This window comes from Primulina tabacum, chromosome 7 (assembly GCF_025594145.1).
Source record: "Primulina tabacum isolate GXHZ01 chromosome 7, ASM2559414v2, whole genome shotgun sequence".
In the NCBI taxonomy this organism is placed as follows: Eukaryota; Viridiplantae; Streptophyta; class Magnoliopsida; order Lamiales; family Gesneriaceae; genus Primulina; species Primulina tabacum.
In genome coordinates this window covers 32,160,557-32,180,930 of record NC_134556.1, presented here as the reverse complement: position 1 = coordinate 32,180,930, position 20,374 = coordinate 32,160,557, and the positions used below count along the sequence as shown (strand labels likewise).

At 34.3% G+C, this 20,374-nt stretch overlaps 2 protein-coding genes across 4 annotated transcripts; one reads left to right on the top strand and one right to left on the bottom strand.

Moving 5' to 3' along the window:
* The first annotated feature begins 266 nt into the window (after positions 1-266).
* Positions 267-9,667, top strand: LOC142551289 (isoleucine--tRNA ligase, chloroplastic/mitochondrial). 3 transcript variants are annotated; one of them, XM_075660440.1, is made up of 22 exons: positions 267-467; positions 1,183-1,381; positions 1,514-1,668; positions 1,748-1,849; positions 2,137-2,206; positions 2,551-2,663; positions 3,052-3,120; positions 3,237-3,344; positions 3,504-3,651; positions 3,791-3,995; positions 4,347-4,633; positions 4,744-4,880; positions 5,045-5,192; positions 5,318-5,449; positions 6,066-6,194; positions 6,670-6,797; positions 6,872-7,033; positions 7,282-7,407; positions 7,764-7,837; positions 8,030-8,279; positions 8,403-8,582; positions 9,224-9,667. In XM_075660440.1, the coding sequence occupies exons 1-22, from the start codon at positions 375-377 to the stop codon at positions 9,461-9,463; spliced, it is 3,255 nt and encodes a 1,084-aa protein (XP_075516555.1). In that variant the 5' UTR covers positions 267-374; the 3' UTR covers positions 9,464-9,667. The 3 variants fall into 3 exon arrangements, with proteins under 3 accessions (XP_075516555.1, XP_075516554.1, XP_075516556.1); XM_075660439.1 differs by having other exon boundaries at positions 1,514-1,682; positions 1,753-1,849; XM_075660441.1 differs by lacking the exons at positions 267-467; positions 1,183-1,381 and having other exon boundaries at positions 1,542-1,668; positions 1,753-1,849.
* Positions 9,668-10,231: 564 nt separating this feature from the next.
* On the bottom strand, positions 10,232-18,190 carry LOC142551291 (putative histone-arginine methyltransferase 1.4). The gene is made up of 15 exons (XM_075660442.1): positions 17,902-18,190; positions 17,316-17,378; positions 16,846-16,948; positions 16,241-16,381; positions 15,956-16,059; positions 15,766-15,864; positions 15,580-15,649; positions 14,543-14,639; positions 13,907-13,961; positions 13,135-13,218; positions 12,235-12,312; positions 11,601-11,704; positions 11,219-11,391; positions 10,981-11,132; positions 10,232-10,460 (listed from the first exon to the last, which is right to left on the bottom strand). The coding sequence occupies exons 1-15, from the start codon at positions 18,097-18,099 to the stop codon at positions 10,401-10,403; spliced, it is 1,581 nt and encodes a 526-aa protein (XP_075516557.1). The 5' UTR covers positions 18,100-18,190; the 3' UTR covers positions 10,232-10,400.
* Between the last annotated feature and the right edge of the window lie 2,184 nt (positions 18,191-20,374).

Sequence of the window (20,374 nt, the reverse complement as noted above, 5' to 3'; positions counted from 1 at the left end):
GAAAAATTATGTTTATCTTATTTGTAAAGATTTTATATCTGCAATTAATTTTACACACTGGGTTTTTCTTTTTCCTTTTTAATATTTAATTTTTTTTTATCGAGGATGGTGATGCAATTCGGCCGTCAAAATTGCAAGGTTTCAAATTTTATCCGGGGAAATATGTAATATGATGAACTAGAAGGTTGAAATTGAAAATTTCCCAGCTCCACCAACACAAGGCACAAGCCTAGGAAAGCCTCTTTATCCACAAAGACAAAAATGCATAATATAAGGATAGGATACAAAATAAATCAAATTTTATTCAGAATCCCTTCATTTCTCCTCCAATTTCTTCAATGGATGGAAAAGAAAATTCTTCATAAAAAAGATGAATGGAAATGGAGTCGACCCTCTTGACTAAACTCTCGATTCCCAGTAATTTCTATTATCTTTCTGTGATGGCTGCGCAGAGTTCATCTTACAAGGTACTGACACTTACTTACATGCAGACATTTGGTGTCTGTACGGTAGCATTTGACGATGTATTCGGGTTTGTTTATGATTTTCTTGAGTGCTACGTTTCTTGGTCTTCAAGTTTTGGACTTGGAATGTGGTAGTTTTTTAAAGTTATTTGGGAGTGATGTCTGTGTTTAAAAATGAGTCAATATACACGAAAGATTAAAACTTTTTAGAATTCGATTTATGTGGATTGCCAATGAAATTGGCGGAGACTTGTCAAGTTTAGCTTTTGGCGGTTATTGCTGATGAACTGAGTGTAGGTGCAAGTTTTTACTGCTGTATGACTTCCGGGTATTTGACGAATTGTTTATAATTCATTTGGTCTTCTGCTGTTATATAAGACCTTGGTCCAAAATCGTGTGCGCGCGCAGCCGGGGGGTGGGATGGGTTGGGGCGTCAGTATTGTATTGTACACACAATATTGGAAGGAGTGAAGGGAAAGTCGTCTTCTTTCCTGGGATTTAATCTTCTAGGAAGTTAAGGTTATGTTGTGGGTATGAATGATTATTATATTTGAAAGAGTTTCAATCCTTGATTAAATGGAACAAGATTTCTTATGTCAACACACGCGGCTGATGTTATCCCATGGTTCAAACAACTAATCTAGTATTTCTAATTTGCTCACGCGCTGTTGCTGGATACTGCTCATTAGTATTACCATATTTATTATTTTTTATTCAGGCTCTATCGTTGAGAAATTGCTCATATCTAAGGAATACCACTGGTTTAAGCTTGTTACGTTTCAGAAGCAGCTCAACGGTGAAAGTCTTGTCTCTCTTCAACGTGACATGCTATTCTACGTGCTCTGGTATAGAATACAGCTCATCATCAAAGCGAAGATCGCGTGGCCCTCTCATGGCGGCGAAGGGAAAATCTGAAGGTTGCCAAGAATCTAATTCATATGATATGTATTTCCGCTGCACATATCCTTTCTTTGATTGCGTTTAATTCCTTTTACGATACTGAACTTACTTGTGCGTCTGTAAGTAGTTATAGGCTTATTGTTTTCCAGGGGATAAGCAGGAAGATGGAAAGTATAAGCAAACAGTTGATCTCCCCAAGACTGCGTTTGGGTTAAGAGCAAATTCTGTTGTAAGGGAACCTGAAATTCAGAAAATGTGGGAAGAAAATCAGGTGTTTAGAAGGGTTGTCAGCAGGAATAACGGGGTTGGTTCTTGCAGGTTCAGTGATATTCTTAAATTTTATGTTTTCATTAAATTTTGGTTAATTTTAATCATCTTGACAGGGCAGTTTTGTCCTTCATGATGGTCCTCCGTATGCAAATGGTGATTTACATATGGGACATGCCATGAATAAGATTTTGAAGGATGTAATCAACCGGTATAAGGTAAAAATGACGGATTTGAGGATTATGCCTATTTATTAGAAATATTACTTTGCATTATTTGATTCTATGAAGTGTGAGATTTCATTTCTTTCAGATCGATTGGTCCGAAATAATTAACATGTCGATCGTGGCATATAACAAAAAATTAAGACACGTTTGAGGCTTAAAGTTGAAAATGATGAATCAAAAGTACTCCCTCGTCGGCTCGTTTGAATCAATATAAGCTAGTTTTTACACCATGAATTAGATTTTCTGATTGCAAGACTAATTTATTCTCGTTGTTGCAGCTTCTTCAGAACTTTCAAGTTCATTTTGTACCTGGTTGGGATTGCCATGGTTTACCAATCGAATTGAAAGGCAAGTGTTAAGAATCTTCCTAGTTTGTAAGAACCTAAAAGGCTTTGGTATTATTTTAATTCATTAGCTGATTCACTGCTTGAAATGCCTGCCAAAGGTGTGAATAAATTATCTTTACTCCAGTATGTGGTAAAAGAACAACTGTTCAAATGGAATTAAAAAATAACAATTTAACAGTTACCTTATTTATGGTAGCAGCGTTGATCTGAAGTCAGTTCCTTTATTTTTTGTATCTAAGTGCTGTGTAAGTGCCATTTGCATGCACTTAATTCATGTGAAGATTAAAAAAAGTTAATATCTTTTGTGGGGTTGATGATATCACGGATTTTGTTGAAATGTTGCAGTTTTACAGTCACTGGATCAAGATTCTAGAAAGGAACTGACACCTCTAAAATTAAGGGCAAAGGCTGCCAAATTCGCAAAGTCAACTGTCAAGACCCAGATGATATCATTTAAGGTTATATTTTTCATTTCTTGGATCAAGAGGGAATGTTCCAATTCAGTTTCCTGTATCATGGACGGAAAATTTTTTGCTCTGCCATGAATTAAAAATTAGTATTGTTAATTTAAGTGTTAATTTACATAATCATTTCTGATGACCATTAAAAACATCTCCTTGTGTGGATATGTTTTGGCAACTATGGCTACCGAGTAAAGAGGTTTTCTAATTCTAGTACAACTGGTTTTTTCCCCTTTAAGTGGTTAATTACAAAAGATTAATGAAAATTGTGAAGTCACTCTTGATCGACTTCTTTTAATAAAGGTAAATTTTGATTTCATTGTTGGTAAATAGTGTATGACTCCAATAATTTGTATTTGACAAATGTTTTTCACACTGGTTACAGCGCTATGGCGTCTGGGCAGATTGGGATAATCCATATCTCACTCTTGATCCCGAGTACGAGGCTGCTCAAGTAAACTTCAGTCATCTACCAGTCTCAACTTTTTGGATACCTTAGTTCATCATGTTCTTATTGTTTCCTAAGTAATCTAATTTTTCTTGTTACATGGTTCATATGAATTATGTAAGATTGAAGTGTTTGGCCAAATGGTGTTACAAGGGTATATCTACAGAGGCAGAAAACCTGTCCACTGGAGTCCCTCATCCCGCACTGCTCTAGCAGAAGCTGAATTGGAGGTATGAATCACATATCTTTTCGTTTCCAAACATTCGTGATTGTCCTGAACCTTCCACACAATAAGTTACAGATTAAAATGCTCAGCATGATCAGAACATGTGGCATTTCAAGCAGAAACTTTAGCATTTATATTTGCTGTTATATCGAAATTTATGCAGTATCCTGAGGGACATATATCAAAGAGCATGTATGCAATTTTCCCATTACTCAGTGCTCCCACTTCTTGTAAAATGCTTGAGGATTTCCTTCCTAATGTGGGCTTAGCTATTTGGACTACAACTCCATGGACTATTCCTGCTAATGCTGGTAAGCTTTTCCTATTTGTCTCTTAGGCTAGGCTGCTTCAAAATATTACATATGTACGTACCATGTTTGCTATTCGGTTGGTATTAGTGATTATATAAGTTATATATTGATTATGAGTGATTATTTTTATTTTGTTCAGCTGTTGCAGTCAATTCAAAGCTTCAATATGCTGTTGTTGAAGTTCATTTCACAGATAAAGAAAAAAGATTTGGAAATGTCTTGAAGAATCATGACAAGCAGTTCCTAGTTGTGGCATTGGACCTTGTGCCAACTCTAGAAGCAAAATGGGGCGTGAAGCTTGAAGTAAATGCAACAATCACTGGTGCAGAACTTGAAAATTGCAGGTAATTTTTTTAATAACAATAATCTGTATTTTAAATGATTCACAATATATTAAATAGCACCACTGCATGCTCTTCACACAGATTGCCTCTATAAATAATTCTGGTGGAAGGCCAACAGCATTAGGTAGTGGTATGGAATGGCCCTACATAGAAGTTAATTTGAAGCATGTGTTACGCCATCAATCGAGGTTTATAAACATGGGAGTTGAATACCATTTTAAGTAAATATCATAGTTGTGCTCAACAATTATTTGTGAACTGCCAATTCTCAAACACAAAACTCGAGGGAAAATATTGTGGTGGCTAAGTTTGGTGGTTATGTCTAACTTCAGCCTTCAATTGTTACTTCAGGTATGTCCATCCCATAGATAATGAAGAATGCCCAGTTGTCATTGGTGGAGATTATATCACTACGGAGTCAGGAACAGGATTAGTTCATACTGCTCCTGGCCATGGTCAAGAAGATTATGTTACCGGCCTTAAATATGATTTGCCCATGCTTTCCCCTGTGGATGATGAAGGAATATTTACTGAAGAAGCTGGAAGATTCAGAGGGCTTGATGTGCTTGGCAGTGGTAATGCTGCTGTTATCGAGTACTTGGGCAATAACTCAAAGCTGATAATGGTTGAGCCATACAGTAAGTCTAGTCTTCGAATTAGGATTCAGTTTTTTTTCTTTTCGGACTATGTTACTGGGCAACGATTGTTGTGAGCTTGTCGAAATTTATTATTTTTTGAGAAAATGCAGAGCACAAGTATCCTTATGATTGGCGAACGAAGAAGCCAACAATATTCAGGGCAACCGAACAGTGGTTTGCCTCGGTTGAAGGTTTCCGAACGGCTGCAATGGATGCAATTAACCAAGTAACATGGATTCCCTCGCAGGTAATTTACCAGTCATCATTTTTAATTTTCATAGAAGATAAACTGTCCACCGATGATCCTTTAGAAGAGGTCAAGAAATTCGACCTGGGCAAAAATGCTCTTTAAACATAAGTATTTTATAATCATGCATCACAGTCATAAAATCAACCTTGTGGTTTTAATAGGCAGAAAACCGAATTTCTTCGATGACTTCAGTTCGTTCTGATTGGTGTATTTCCCGGCAAAGGACTTGGGGTGTACCTATCCCTGTTTTTTATCATGTGGATTCAAAGGAGCCATTGATGAATAAAGAGACTATTGATCATATTAAGTGTAAGATCCATTTTACGTTCGCTGTGATTCACCAATCGTAATGTTATCCATGAAGTTACTTCAGCTTTTACATTTATCTCTCCCTCTCTATTTAGGATATTTTGACCCAAACTTTTATTTAGCAGCTATAATTTCACAAAAAGGAAGTGATGCATGGTGGTACATGTCAGTGGAGGAATTGCTTCCAGAAAAATATCGCAATGAAGCATCTAGCTATGTAAAGGGGACTGATACAATGGATGTTTGGTTTGATTCAGGTATTATTAGGTAGTGACCTGAAAATAATTTGAACAACTGCTATGATAGTCATGCTACATTTTTTAGGGGTATAAATTAAATACTTACATTTTTACGATAAGCTATGTATCGTCTGTCATCTGCTTAACACTTTACTTATTTTTTATGTATAATTTTTGTGAAGTTATTTATGTGGGGACTTGGACAGAATGTTCGTTCCTCGGGGTTTATGGAACTTTTTTATGGAACTCTGCAAAGTGAAAGACAGTTTTATCCAAATTATGTCCCCGTATCATTGCTAGAGTTAGCATCAAGTATCAAACTTCATATATAAATGGGTAAAGTCTTTCACATTTTTTATCTCGAAATGACATGTTGCTGCATTGTTCTGGCACGTAGATGCAAGCTCATTATAAATTTTGTGGTGTCATGTCATTACATTTATTATACTTTGGAATTGACAAGTGTTTCTTATTAGTGCTTCAGTAATCAATCATGATATTGTATGCATAGTCTATTGAATTCTAAGCTCGAGAATTTGGTTTTCATGTCAATATAGTTTCCTTTACTACCGAAAAAGAATCCTCACAATCATCTTTTACAGTAATGAGCCACTAATCACGTGGTATGTTTCAGGCTCTTCTTGGGCTGCTGTTCTGGGCAAAAGAAATGGTGCTAGATATCCTGCAGATTTGTATCTCGAAGGTACAGATCAGCATCGTGGTTGGTTTCAGAGTTCGTTGTTAACAAGTGTTGCTACTAATGGTAAGAAGTACTTCAATCATTTTTCAAGGTTATATCTTATTTAAAGCAAATTGTAATCCATTTTTCCCTTTCCATTCTATTTTCCCTAATCATGTGGTGGAGCGAAGGTAGATGTTGATTCAAATCTGCTGAATAAAAAGAAGTGGTTTTAGTGCATTTAAGTTCCTAAACTGTTTGAAGATAGGGGGTAATCTGATGAAATTTCTCAAGGTTTATAGGTGGTGTCAGGGTCCTGTATTCTGTTCTTCCCTTTTGTCCCTTGAAATTCCTTTTTGAATTTAAGGTGCCTTGAGTAAAATCCCATATAATATTTTGCAAGGCAATATGGATCTTCACTTATGGATATAACATCGGCAAGGTTGCTATGCAATTGACTTTATTCATACAATGGCATAATAACGTATGCAATGACACTTATGCTCATCATCTCTTTTTGGAGACAAGATCTGTCAAATGTTCGTCTTATTGTTTACAGGAAAGGCTCCGTATCGTGGTGTTTTAACACATGGATTTGTACTTGATGAGAAAGGGTTCAAGATGAGCAAATCTCTTGGAAATGTAGTTGATCCAAAAACTGTAATTGAAGGAGGGAAAGACCCAAATGTACACTAGACAGCTAGAAGATATTCGCAGATCTTACCCGCTCTGGAATAACATTTTTTTGTTTTCTTAAACAGGACATTGCCTTTGGTGCAGATGTTCTTCGCCTCTGGGTTTCAAGTGTTGATTATACCAGTGATGTGACAATTGGGACTACAGTGCTTCGTCAAATGTCTGACATATATAGGAAGTTAAGAGGAACCTTGCGATTTCTTTTGGGAAATCTGCATGACTGGAAAGTAAGCCATCCTATCGATGTCACCCTGAGATATCTGCCATGAAATAGCTTTTATAATTGTTCTTTTTAGCAGGGTGCAAAACTGCTTTACATTAGTCTACACAAACATAATTTTTTTTTCTCTTATTCACTCTTAGTATATTCTCAATCTTTCTTAGTTATTTAGTTGTTATGGTAAACATATCGGATTACGAGTTGTTTCTCATAAACCTTCTCATTTGTCCCCTTTTATCTGTTGACTTTTTGCAGCCCATTTATGTTGTTCCTCATAATGAACTTCCAATGATCGATCGCTATGCATTATTTCAACTAGAAAGTGTCGTTAAGAACATTCAAGAGAGCTATGACAATTATCAGTTCTTCAAAATTTTTCAGGTATATTTCTCCCGAGGGTGTTAACCTACTATTTTCTGTAAAATTCATATATGGATGGATGGATGGATGGATGGATATAGAAGTGTTGGTAGAGAAATGAGAATTTGGTTTATGTGAGTGATATTTGCCATTCACACTGTGTTTGGAAAGTGATTGGTAGAATAGAATAGGTGGCAAAATGGGGTTATATTTCTTGATCAGATTTGAGTTTTTAGCTTTATAAATAGATAGTGTAAATGATGAATTTATTGGTTCTGAAATGGGACCTTCTTTTAGACGAACTTTTGATGCGTATGTATGATCTTGTGGTTCTGAAGTTTTTCCTCTTTGCTTTCATTTTTTTATCACAATTACAGATCATTCAGAGGTTTGTGGTAGTCGATCTCTCAAATTTCTACTTGGACGTTGCTAAAGATCGACTTTATGTTGGGTAAGCATTGGGGGCTTCATCAATAGGTTGAACCTAGCACAGTCTTTTATCATTTATATATATGTCGTCTGGCCATTTCAAATCTTATGTAACACCCAATGATATTGACTCGATGATTTGCCCCGTACAAGGCTTCTTATCTGTTTGACATGGTTTTGAGTTTATTATTGACCTTATTTTTCATACTTGCAGGGGAAGCACAAGTGCTACAAGGAGAAGTTGTCAAACAGTCCTTGCTGCACATCTACTTTCTGTTGTCAGGGTCATTGCTCCAATTCTGCCACATCTGGCGGAAGATGTATGGCAGCATCTTCCGTTTCAATTCGCTGCTGAAGATGGACATGTTGCAAGTTCTGTCTTTGAGTTAAGATGGCCTGTATTGAACCAAATATATCTCGATTTTCCAGAAGAAGAAGTTGTTTTCTGGGGAAGGATTCTTGAGGTGAATAGTGATTGCTTAACCTGGGAAATGTCATCGATAGTTAACTAGAGTTTAGCATTGAGATTGACATTTCAACAAATTCCAAATGTCAGTATTCGTTCTAATTTAAGCTACCTTTAACAGCTGAGAACGGAGGTAAACAAAGTGCTGGAGAATGCTCGTACAGCGAAGATGATTGGTTCGAGTTTAGAGGCAAAGGTTTCTCTCCATGCATCTGATAAGAGTATGGTTACAAGATTGATAGAAATGTGTGCATCTGAAAATGATGCCGATGGACTGCACCGCATATTCTTGACATCTCAGGTATACCAGATTGAACGTTTATCAGCCCAAAATAACAGAATCACATTAAATTTTTCTTTCTGCTATTATTGTATTTCTCAATGTCTCGTAGGAAAGTTCACTTAATTCTCTCACAATAGGAGATATGGAGACATAAAAATCAGCTCTTTCCAGCACATCAGTGTGTTCAGAGTAGGAAAATTAGGTCTACCTTTTGAAGTTAGGTTTAGTTTCACTCCATTTGGAAAATTGGCATCCCATCAAGGACAGAACAAGATTTTCTACAAGGGTTTGATAGAGAGATTGTAGCGGTTTTATATTTGAGGGAGCATAGCTTGGAATTCTCAAAAAATACATAAAGTTCGACCAAGTTCTTCATAAGCTTACATTTCCACCCGTTATGGTGGTTAGCATCTGAGTAGATTAAAAAAAGGCAAGGTTGATGAGAGTAAATGTTGGAACTTGGAGGTCGAGTAATTTTCGAAGAAAAAGATGGTTCCGTATGAAAACCAAACTTCTGGGGTTATGGATGTTATCAACAGTAAAACATGATCAAGATTCAAAATTGACTTAAAGGGTTTTCACAATATGTTTACTAATTGTCAGTTCAGCTTAACCAAGGAAATTGAGTATTGATTCTTACGTTGGTTCTGAATATGCAGGTAGAGATTCGTCCGTCTTTGGTTGATGTAACGAGTGAAGACATACCATGCACTGGCGAATATCTTATTGAAGGCAAGAACAAAGTTTGGATTGGTGTGTCGCGTGCCAACGGTTCAAAATGTGAGAGATGCTGGAATTTTTCGCCGCAAGTTGGTGAGTACCATGACCATCCATCGCTTTGTGGTCGATGCCACAGCGTTATAAGTCAGCCATTACCAGCTATGGCAGCAGCCAGTTGAGCTATCTCAAGTTAACTGCACAACATTGTGGTCAAGATTGGCCAGCAAATTGACTGTATTTATAAGCTAGTACCACAACAACGTCCACCTATAGTGGAACTTGCTTCACATTGAAGCTTATTTTTGCATTATCTTGGAAGGAGCCCTGGAATTTTTATATGAACAGAGAGCCAACTTTATTGTATTAAAAATTTTGACCTTGTAGTTGGTGGTTCTTAATCCTTCTATAACGACATAGGTGAAAAAACAGTATCCTTCAAACTAATAAATTCTCAATTTTTTTCATTTATAATTTTTTTAACATAAGAATGATAATGCGCCAAATATTTATTCATACTTTTCGATTCGTTGCGATACTCGTGCCATAGTGAAATGCCTCACACGATGTAGGTTTCTCAACCCATGGCAATAAAAGTCGCTGTATTTGTTTCTTGTAAGTATTCATTTACAAGACAAAACCAAAAGAAGAAAATAACGGGGGGAAATGGATTACTACAACTATGCCTTCATGGAATTTCCCTTACTGCAAAAGACCATCGAAACTCGGACTAAGCCAACACCAAATGAAGACAACATAGTTTTAAGAAGAAAAAAAAACCTGCAAATAATATGAAATCTTGTTCCGAGTGGAAGTCTGGCACATCATCACATGAAGGCAGATTTTTTTTAACTACGCGCACATATTTTCCTTCTAGATTTTCGAAGCAGAGATGCACATAACTTTGGTTTGATTCAATATTTAGGCATGGTACAAGGCGCTCTAGGGGATGCTAAAACAATAGGATATCAAAGGATGCCGGCATAATTACAATAGAGAAGGAAACATACTCGGTGATTGTGTTAAGAGCTACAATGCACTATATTGTTACCAATACAGGAGAATGCCAGAAGCACTCAAAGGTGTCTCTAATCAGTGGGATTTTACTCGTCCATGGAATCACATTGGTTGTTGGAACAAATCTGAAACGTCCTCATCCTGGGATTGTATTTGTAAATCCTGTAATGCAGATTGTAAATGTAGGTAACGGGCACATACTCTACAAGAGAAACAAACCAGATAACAAACAGGTCTCAGATTTTCATAATGCTTTTAGGTTTTGATACCAAGAGGCCATTTGGTGCTAAGGTAAAATTCATCATCATCCACTGAACCTTATATGACTACGTAAAATACTCCATGAGATATGGCTGACTGCAACACTAACACAGTTTTGTAAGGTGACAAAAACACTCCTCATGACAAGGTCATAAACTGTAAGGTAAACAAAATTTGAGTGTCATATGATCAACCAACCCTCACGGCCGATCTTTTTACTTGTTCAAAGCTCAGGAAGTGTTGAAAGTAATGAAACCGAACGTGCATATCCTTATTTTAATACAGGGGAGAAAAAAGATCATAGTAATGAACTGGAACTGGTGAATTTCTCATTAAGCAATCTGACATTATATAAAATAGTACACCAAGCAACCGCAAACCCCAAAGACAGTACTTTTATGTACCATCACGTTATCATTACCTGTGATTGCAATAACTGATGTGATTGTTGTTCTTGTGCCATCGGATATACCTGAGGTTGAGACATCCGATAATAAGGCTCTTTGAGCTCAAGTTTGCCGGATGATGTCTGTAGTATTCCTCCTTGTTCGGCACCAGGTCCCCACATCTTAGCTACATAAACGAATGAATGACTGATTAGCAAATAAATAAAAGATAAGAAAGGATTAGTCAGGATTAAGATAACAATAAGAATCAACCTGACAATGTAAGGTGAATGGTATAACTCTGAGCTTTATGGGCTACCATAAAGAGTCGACCTGTTATCTCTTGTCCAGACATCACATAAATAGGTTGGGACAGGACACAGCGCAGCTGGTACCAGTGTGTCGTAGGTGCACCAGGGGAAGTGGTAAGCCACCTTTGCACGGTGCTGTGGATGAAATAAGTTGTATGATCAATGTCAAAGACAGCATTACAAACAACCTACAACTCATTTAATACTTTATCCTAATTGGGAATTCTTTAAAAACATAAACACATCTAGCAAAATACCGTAGTTCTATGAGTTACAAGATGTGGCAAAGAAATAAGTTTGAGATACATCTACAAATGCAACTACGCACAACTTCTAGCCATTACCTCCCATTGAATAGTACATCAAACCAACAAGCTAACCCATGGACTCTGGTGCCAACGGAAGCAACAAACTTCAATGGAATGTCAATTTCATACAAATCTTCCTCCTGTCAAAAAAAATGATGAATACATTAACAAATTAAACCATACTTTGAAGTTTCTATGACAAGAACAAATCTGTCTGCGCCTTCATATTATCTGAACAGCTGGTCAGAAAATATACAAAGCTCTCTCCATCTTTGTCCAAACATTTGATATAACCAGAATTTTACATAATGTATCATAGAACTTGTAGAGAATATATTTAAAAAGAACTATTAATTCATCTATTGGTTCCAAGATTTGTTTACAGGATACGAAAATGAAATGTCCACGAGTAGGGTTAATAGCTTCTAAAATGATTCAAATACCTTTCGGTTTTTATACACATAAACGATGTTAAGGAATGGATTCTAGCTGATTTTATTAGTTATTTACACAGCTATAGTCAAGAAATATAGATTAAGGAACTATCTTGTTTCACATGAAGCAACTCTCTTTTACGCAACAAAATAACGAGAAAATTAACTATTAGTACTGCATGAATTCTGAAGTTGGATGTATGTGCACATGATATGGTAGTAAAGCTGAAATTCACCTTTGAAGAAGTGAAGTCTATGACATGGGAGACTGGGGGAGCCACCAATAATCTTGGATCAAAAGCATCTACCACTGGCTGCAAGGTTTAGAGAATGTTAGTATGGTCACCTCTGAGGTAACATACAGATGGATACCAACTATTGTACATTAGGTTGGGCTTAAGAATGAGATAAGAATGGAAGACCATGAAAATCACCAAGTTTAACCTAGTACGGATAGTAAAAAATGGAAAGAATCGTATAACCTTTATTATTTAAATGTGATATGTAAAGTCCATATTAATAACAAAGTTTTGCAAATTACAGGAAAACCTTTCAACGTTGTAACCTCTTTCTAATTTGGCAGAAGAATTTACATTTGTTTATCTTTTAATGAGAAATTTATGAAACATGATTTGCTAAATTAAGTTTACAATGCCCTATATTTTCCAAAATATCTTGAAAACTCTTATATTACTTAAATTATCTTTTAAATACATCAAGATCATTTGATATTAGCACCATGTCATGTTCACAATACATGTGGTTTCATGCCAACTTAGATCAGAAAATATAAAACAATAAGGGAAAATTAGTTACACAGTAGATCATTTTTAAATAATAAAATCTATATATTTTGTGCAAAAAATGTTACAGAAGTTACCTATAAGTCATAATTCAAAGCAGGAAATATATCGTTATCCACAGATATTTATTATGTCATGTGAGAGAATATTTGAATCATAAGAAAAATGAGAATATAGAGTGGTTTTGAATCCTTATATCATGGATTACCTATAAAAATAAAAATACTATAAAATAGTTTAGGATGATAAAAAAAAGAGGTACACAACTACAACCGGTGCAGGGATGTATAAAAATATAAAAAGCATACTGAAGCAATTAGTATCGAAGGAAACCTGTGAGAAGTATCCTTGAAATGCAGTTCCATGTAAAGATGTCAAATTAACGCCATAATAATTTTGCTGCTGCCAAAACAAGGCCTGGATGTATATTAAGAAATAAATTGAATCTCCATTTACATCAGTAGAAGCAACATAAAAGGCAAGGTAACGAAAGAAAAAATAGTGCGATTTTATGACAATTCACAATTATATATCAAAGACTTGTTACTTGAAAAATATAAGAATATGAAATTATAACACAATGGATTATAACATTGAATGAAAAAATAAATACAAAGACCACGACGATCAAATCTTCAATTGTTTGCATCGTATCTCAAGTACATCAAAAGATAACTAAAAAATAAATGATTCATCAGATGATTTTCATTGATACTTATTTTTGAAAAAGAAACACAATAATTAAAAATTTTGAAAAAAAATTGCATGCGAGGGTGTGTCTAAGTTATGGCTGAAGATTTGTAGTGGATAATTTAATAGGAAATTATTACAAATAAAAATTTTGAAACGGAAATTAGAGAAAATATGGGAATAGGGATAATATTGCATTTCTACTGATTCGGATTAGAAGTTAGAGAAAAGCTAAATGAGAAATAAATTTTGGTGAGATTCTGCCATACCAAAGTAGTTATTATGGTAAGCCCAAACTTTATTAAATAGCACAGTATATAGGATATATAGTATATGTTATATCAGTGAATACTAATGTCTCGTTGGTTTCCCCGCATCAAAAACTAATTACAACCATAGGAATAATAGGTCACACCTTATTCGCGATCTCGATATATAAATATTCATCACTGAATGGTGCCACATGTATTCTACAAGGCAAAAACAGGTGCAAATTGTTAAACACGGAAAACCTGGACAATACAGAGGAAAAAAGACCACTGGTCCTGGCGACTGGCGTTCAAAATCGAATCGAATGAAGATGCGTGGGAGAAAAGGCGTCCACAATTCGGTGAAACATCAACTCTACTTTTCTTTTGGTTTAATAAAAAGCTGTCAATTCTTCCAAATAGATGCACAAAACAAGAAATTTACCGCTCAAGGGGTACAAGAATCAGCTATACCAGGAATTCCTTTTAAAGAAATGTTGACGGATTATCGGTCAAGAATTTTACCAAGATTTACCCTATGATAAGTTGTGAATAATGACAAAGCAACATCAATATGAATATATTTCACAAATCAAGGAAATAGATGAGAGAATTGCGAGATGGAAACAAAGAAATTAATAAGAATAAGCATGATCCAGATTAATTTCAAACCCCACTCAATCATAAATAATCAAACAACAGCATGGTCGGTCTTCAATTCATTACACAAATCAGATAACCTTTTGAATTTTTTTCATGCATACAAAGCAGTAACGTAAAAAACCTGTTATAATTTGATTTACCTTCCCAAAGTTGGGAACATTTTCCCACTTGGATCAAGAAATCTGTCTCTGGCAATTACGTACGACTCCAGCATTCTCTCGTTGACTAGCAAAGTGCCTGCAAGAGTAAAAACAGTCATCATGAAATGTAGGGAGATTATATTTCAGACAACATACTATGTCAAATAGAGGGCACAGAAAATTCGATTGCGGCCATAGGCATAATGTTCACTTGCAGGCAACTACAGAAAAGCCACCAAAAACCCCTACCCCCTGCCTCCTCCAAAAAAGAGGGAGAGAAAGCTCCACAGGAAGATAAAAAAAAATGAAAAACTAATACCATAGTACAACACATATCAGCACTGAAGAACCATTCAGAATTTGTTATTGAAAAGTTAATTCCATTATTTTTGGAAAATTTAGCAAAAGTCAAAACCGCTACCCCACGCCCCTCGGAAAAAAGACATGCATGATGCATGTCTTTTTGTCCTCATTTAATTTAGTTAAATGCATCATTCCAACAGATTCTGAGTGCTGCCTTATGCTAGATTAGGGCTGTAAACGAATCGAATCGAATCGAATTTTATGAAATTTTCAGCATTCGAGCTCGAGCTCGAATTCGAATAAACATATACGAAGCTCGATTCGAAACTCGAACTTTTATTATTTTCGATTCGAACTGAGGCTCGAGTTCGAATTCGATTCGAACTCGAATAATATTATATATATATATACTTAATAATATTATATATATATATTCGAACATTATATATATATATATATACTTAATAATATTTTATTTATTTTTTAAATATAATGCTAAAGTTCGCGAACTGTTCGCGAACAATCGAACAATATAATTTTAGCTCGAATTCGATTCGAAAAATATTCGAACATGTTCGAGTTCGGCTCGAATTCGATAATTTCGAGTTCGGCTCGAATTCGATAGTTTCGAATTCGAACCAAATATTATTCGAACCGGCTCGAAAAGTTCGTGAACGTGTTCGGTTCGTTTACACCCCTATGCTAGATTAGAAAAGTAAAGTAACCAAGTGTACCCATTGGTTCAGATATCAACACATCTGCTTGCTCAGGTAAGTCAACCTCTTCAACTTTACCCTTTATCACCTAAAGAGAATAAAATATTTTAATACCAATTAGAGTATGCAAAAAGGTCTTAAAAAACAAATAGTGTAAAAAGTTTATTCTCAGAAAGAGTTAAAGTGCAATGACAGAACACTCACTGTTATTCTTTGGCTAAGCAATGGATTACCAGCTATAAGTTTGCGTGCATATTCTGACATTTCTGATGCTTCCACAGCATAAACATGTCTTGCACCAGCCTGAGAGAAAATCACTGGTGTTGATTTGTGATATTTAATGATAAGCTGATTAAATATAAACTCCGTGAAGAATCAATGAGTACTTCAGAACCTGAGCAGCAAATAAAGACAAGATGCCACTGCCAGCACCAACATCAACTACTATGCGATCAAGAAAATCCACACGATTCTCCATCACTGCAGCATAATAACTTCCTGGAACACAAATTTTATCATGTGAGTAAGTCAGAGGCAGACTTATGGTAAATAGTGCAACTATAAAAGTACGACAAGCTCTTGAGCATCCTACGAATGGATTTCCAATGGGCATGAATACTAGACCTCAACATTTGACAATATACTCAAAACAAGAACCACAGAAGTTCAGAGGTCTAACCTGTCCTCACATAATCTTGCAACATATTTTGCTGGTGTAGAAGCTGTCCGTAGTAATGAAAGTACATCTTGGCAGAAGATGCTTCTATTTTGTCATCAAACTTGCTTTTGGATGATACAGGTCCATTTGGCAACAATGATCCTGTGAAATTGAATGACATAGACTTCAACCTGATTAGGCGCTTTTTTAAAATTAAAAGTTAACACCTGCAAACTCTTATGTCTACTTCACAACCAAGTAATGATGACAAAGGCAAACATGATCCAAACTGACATGAAGAGATAGCCTTTCTCTAAGGGGCTACAAATCACAGAAAAATACAATCTAAACAAGGTTTTCATACTTCTGTAATTTTATTTTATTTTATTTTTTGCAAAAGGTGCAATGACTGCATCATGATTAATAAGAAAATAAACACGCTGAAAATGCTATATACTAAAATTGCTGTGCATTAAAATCAAACGAGTATTGAATTTAAAGAATGATTCCCTTAAACCTCTACAATAAACTCATAACTGCAATAAATAGTAAGAACCCATGAAAATGTGATTATGAAACATGGCAATCACAACTTCCATGACATATAATACATATTAAAAACCGACCTTGAACAACCACTTCCTTCTTACATCGCTCAAATGCACAATGGAAGGCCCTACTTTCCTCTTCATTTCTAAATTGAATGGTGAGTCCCCTCGAATAGCTTTTCTGGTTCAAAGCATAAAAGTCAAATAGCGTTATTCACTATAATTTAAGTCGGGAAACAAAATTTTTCTGTCTTTCCCAAGGAAAATGCTGATTAATAGCAGCCATGATTTTTTAATTCTAATGTATATAATTTAGAGCACGAAACATTTTAGCAAACTCTGCGACTACAATATTATCAAGGACCACAAAAACTTCATTTGATGAATAAATCAAATTCATAAGAAAAGAAAATTTATTTTAAGAGCAGGCAGTGATGATAATCCTCAGAGTGAAAGAACCCAAAATGTCCACTATTGACAAACAATAGATCAAAATATGAGATGGAATAAGTATGCAAACAAATTAAAGAAGAGTAACAACACCGTACCTCTTTATTTAGTTCAGAAGCTTCAAGGATGCAAATTGATTCAATCGGACTGAGCATGTAAAGCTGGACGAACGATACAATAATATCTAAGAAAGCCATCCTAAACTTTTTTTAAAAAAAAGGAAACGAAATACACTAGCACATAAAATCTTTACAAACCAACCGAATTCATCGAATTGTGTGTGAATGATTTAATAAATGCATTCAAATTTGTCAGTGATGTAGAAAAATTTAATCTTTTCCCAGTGGAAAACCCTGAAAGTTATTGAGAACCATAACATTTTAATCCTTCACTCGGTAATCTCATCTCCTGAAGAATTATATGCAAAAACTCCAACTTCAACCAGTATCGAAAACTAATTTCAGTGTTTTACAATCAAGAATTCCAGCCCCCAGCCACTAGCAAGCAAATGCAAAAAAATAATAATAAAAAATAATAATATAAACACACACTTACTCTCAACACACTAAATTCACAACAAAACCCAACCTTTCATCCAGAGAAATTGCCAAAGCAACTTCAAAAACATAAATAAACAACCGAACAACATAAAAGGGTATGCAAGACAAAAGAGAAACAAAAGACCTGGCAAGCTCGGAGGTCGAAGTGTACGGAACCATTCGGGTTCGACTCCGTTTCGAACCGGAGCTCCGGCACTCCTAACTCGGAGCGAAACCGCGCCACCACCGGCGAAGCAGTGGAGTTAGAAATCGACAGCTGCGATATCGAAGCAACCAAAAAGTCTTGCTCCTTGGGCTTATTGTCATCTGCTGAGACCCCCATTAGCTCTACAAGTAGTTCGAAACTGCAAATGAATTCGCCTGAGAGAAACTAGGGTTACAGTGGAGAAGGTGACTTCGTAATTAATGCATATATGTATTTCGAACCTTTCAAGTTTTCGAACATTAATAATATACGAAAGATAGTTAAAATAACTTATGAATAAGTTTGAAGATTGGAAGCAGAAAAATTAAAAACAATTCGAGTTTTGATTCGAGTTCGAATTCGAACACGTTTAATTCAAGTCTAATCCGAACATTAGATTTTTACTAATATTCGGCTCAATTCGATTTTTTAACACTCCTAATCAAATTTATCAAATCTATTTGTATCTAATAAAAAAAAAAATCAAATGTGATCTTTATATCATGAAGTATATTTTTATTTTTAAGAAGTTCGGATTAATAATGATTTTTTACGAAACTAAGGAAAATTGATGAAATATGTTGAAATTACGAATGAGTTCACGAAATAATTTATTCATACCAAAATACTAATAAGACGTCGGGGTAACTTTTTAAAAATAATTATTGTCACGTGTTAGTGTTACGATTACTACTCTCAAGAATCAAAATTGAAAAAAAAAATTTAAAAATAAAAAATAAAAAAATTAGTGAGTAACATAAATTATTATTAAAATAATTAATATTTTAAAGTAACTTTTTTTAAATAAAAAAAAGTGCATTTACGATATTAAGACATACATTAAGTTAGAATAATTAATTGATGAATAATAAATTACAAATAAATTATCATATAAACTTGTGTCGATGTTTAAATGAGCCAAAATTGACAGTGAAATATGTCCTCTATTAATTCTTACAAGTCATTTTCGATCTTGCCCGAAGTAATTTTTGAGATCTCTTATCAGATAAATAATATTCTTCGATGATCGTTTTCGATAAAATGTTATTTCATACTAAATTTCATTGAGAAATATAAAGTGTTGAATTAACTATGTGCAAAAACTTGTATAAGACGGTATCACAAGTCGTATTTTGTGAGACAGATCTCTTATTGAGGTCATCTATGAAAAAATATTATTTTTTATGCTAAGGTACTGTTTGGTTCAAGTACTTGTAAGTACTAATATAAATAGTATTATCATATCACTTGTTTTGTACAAGTATTATTTATCTCGATCAATCAAATTATTAATTATTTATTGCAAATCAATCAAATTCGTAATAATTAATCTCACATCAATCAAATCAATAATATAAAATTACGATATTATCCTTAATAAATAATATTATTAATATTCTATTAATATTTTCAACAATGACAAAATGGTAATATCATATTATCTCAAATTCAATCAATCAAATCAATTAAATCAAACACTATATTAACTATCATTTTCTATTTATTTTATTATTACAAAATATTACTTATCTCCATACTATATATCTCATACCATGAACCAAATGGTACCTAAGAGTATTACTTTTTATTGTAAATATCGGTAGGTTTGACCCGTATCACAGATAAAGATTCGTGAGACCGTTTCAGAAGAAAACTACTCTTAATTATATAACATTTAAAGTGTCATAAATATGTTTGATTTGAAAAGTGTAAGTTGGAATCTCAACATTATTTGAGGAATATTAACATCACCAAGGAAAGGAATAATATCAATTTTTTTGGGACAAAAGATAAAGCTACTGTGACTTCAAACCACACACTAAAGATGCTTTGATTCAAAGCCCCTACACTGAGCAAAAATATGAAACAAAAGTACCCCAAAATAGTGAAATATTCGATTTGACAGATGGTTAAAGCACAAAGCATGATAAAAACGTGGATATCCGAATTGGTAGAGTAGATAAATGTTTGATTACCAATACTATATCGAACGGGAGTGGAGCCTGAATGTTAGTTTAATGTACACAATAATATACTATAATTAATCAATCGAACAATATAAATCTTCTGATCAAATAAAATTACGTATTACTATGATTTTCTTACAATCGGTCTTTCGATCTATTATATTTTGAAAACTTTGTATAATAATTTCATTATCAACTATTAAAAATATTTCATTTTTTACATAGACAATGAACTATCATTCCTCCAATCATCGTTCATTTTATTGAAAACATCATATCTACATTTGCAACTGATAGAATTAATATAAAATATATTAATATTAACAATTTGATTATCTATTTAAAAGTAATTTATTGTGATTGTATAGTAATGTATGACAAATTTTCTTCAAAAAGAAAATGAAACTATATAACATATGACATATGATGTAGGTTTAGAATTTTTT

Excerpts from the sequence above, each read along its gene's own strand:
- LOC142551289 (XM_075660439.1), top strand. The coding sequence starts at position 375 with ATGGAAATGGAGTCGACCCTCTTGACTAAACTCTCGATTCCCAGTAAT. Across the intron at positions 7,034-7,281 it reads GAAATCTGCATGACTGGAAA|CCCATTTATGTTGTTCCTCA; the intron begins GTAAGCCATCCT and ends GACTTTTTGCAG. Across the intron at positions 7,408-7,763 it reads AGTTCTTCAAAATTTTTCAG|ATCATTCAGAGGTTTGTGGT; the intron begins GTATATTTCTCC and ends TCACAATTACAG.
- LOC142551291 (XM_075660442.1), bottom strand. The coding sequence starts at position 18,099 with ATGGGGGTCTCAGCAGATGACAATAAGCCCAAGGAGCAAGACTTTTTG. Across the intron at positions 15,865-15,955 it reads TGTCTTTATTTGCTGCTCAG|GCTGGTGCAAGACATGTTTA; the intron begins GTTCTGAAGTAC and ends ATTTTCTCTCAG. Across the intron at positions 13,962-14,542 it reads ATGTTCCCAACTTTGGGAAG|AATACATGTGGCACCATTCA; the intron begins GTAAATCAAATT and ends TTTGCCTTGTAG.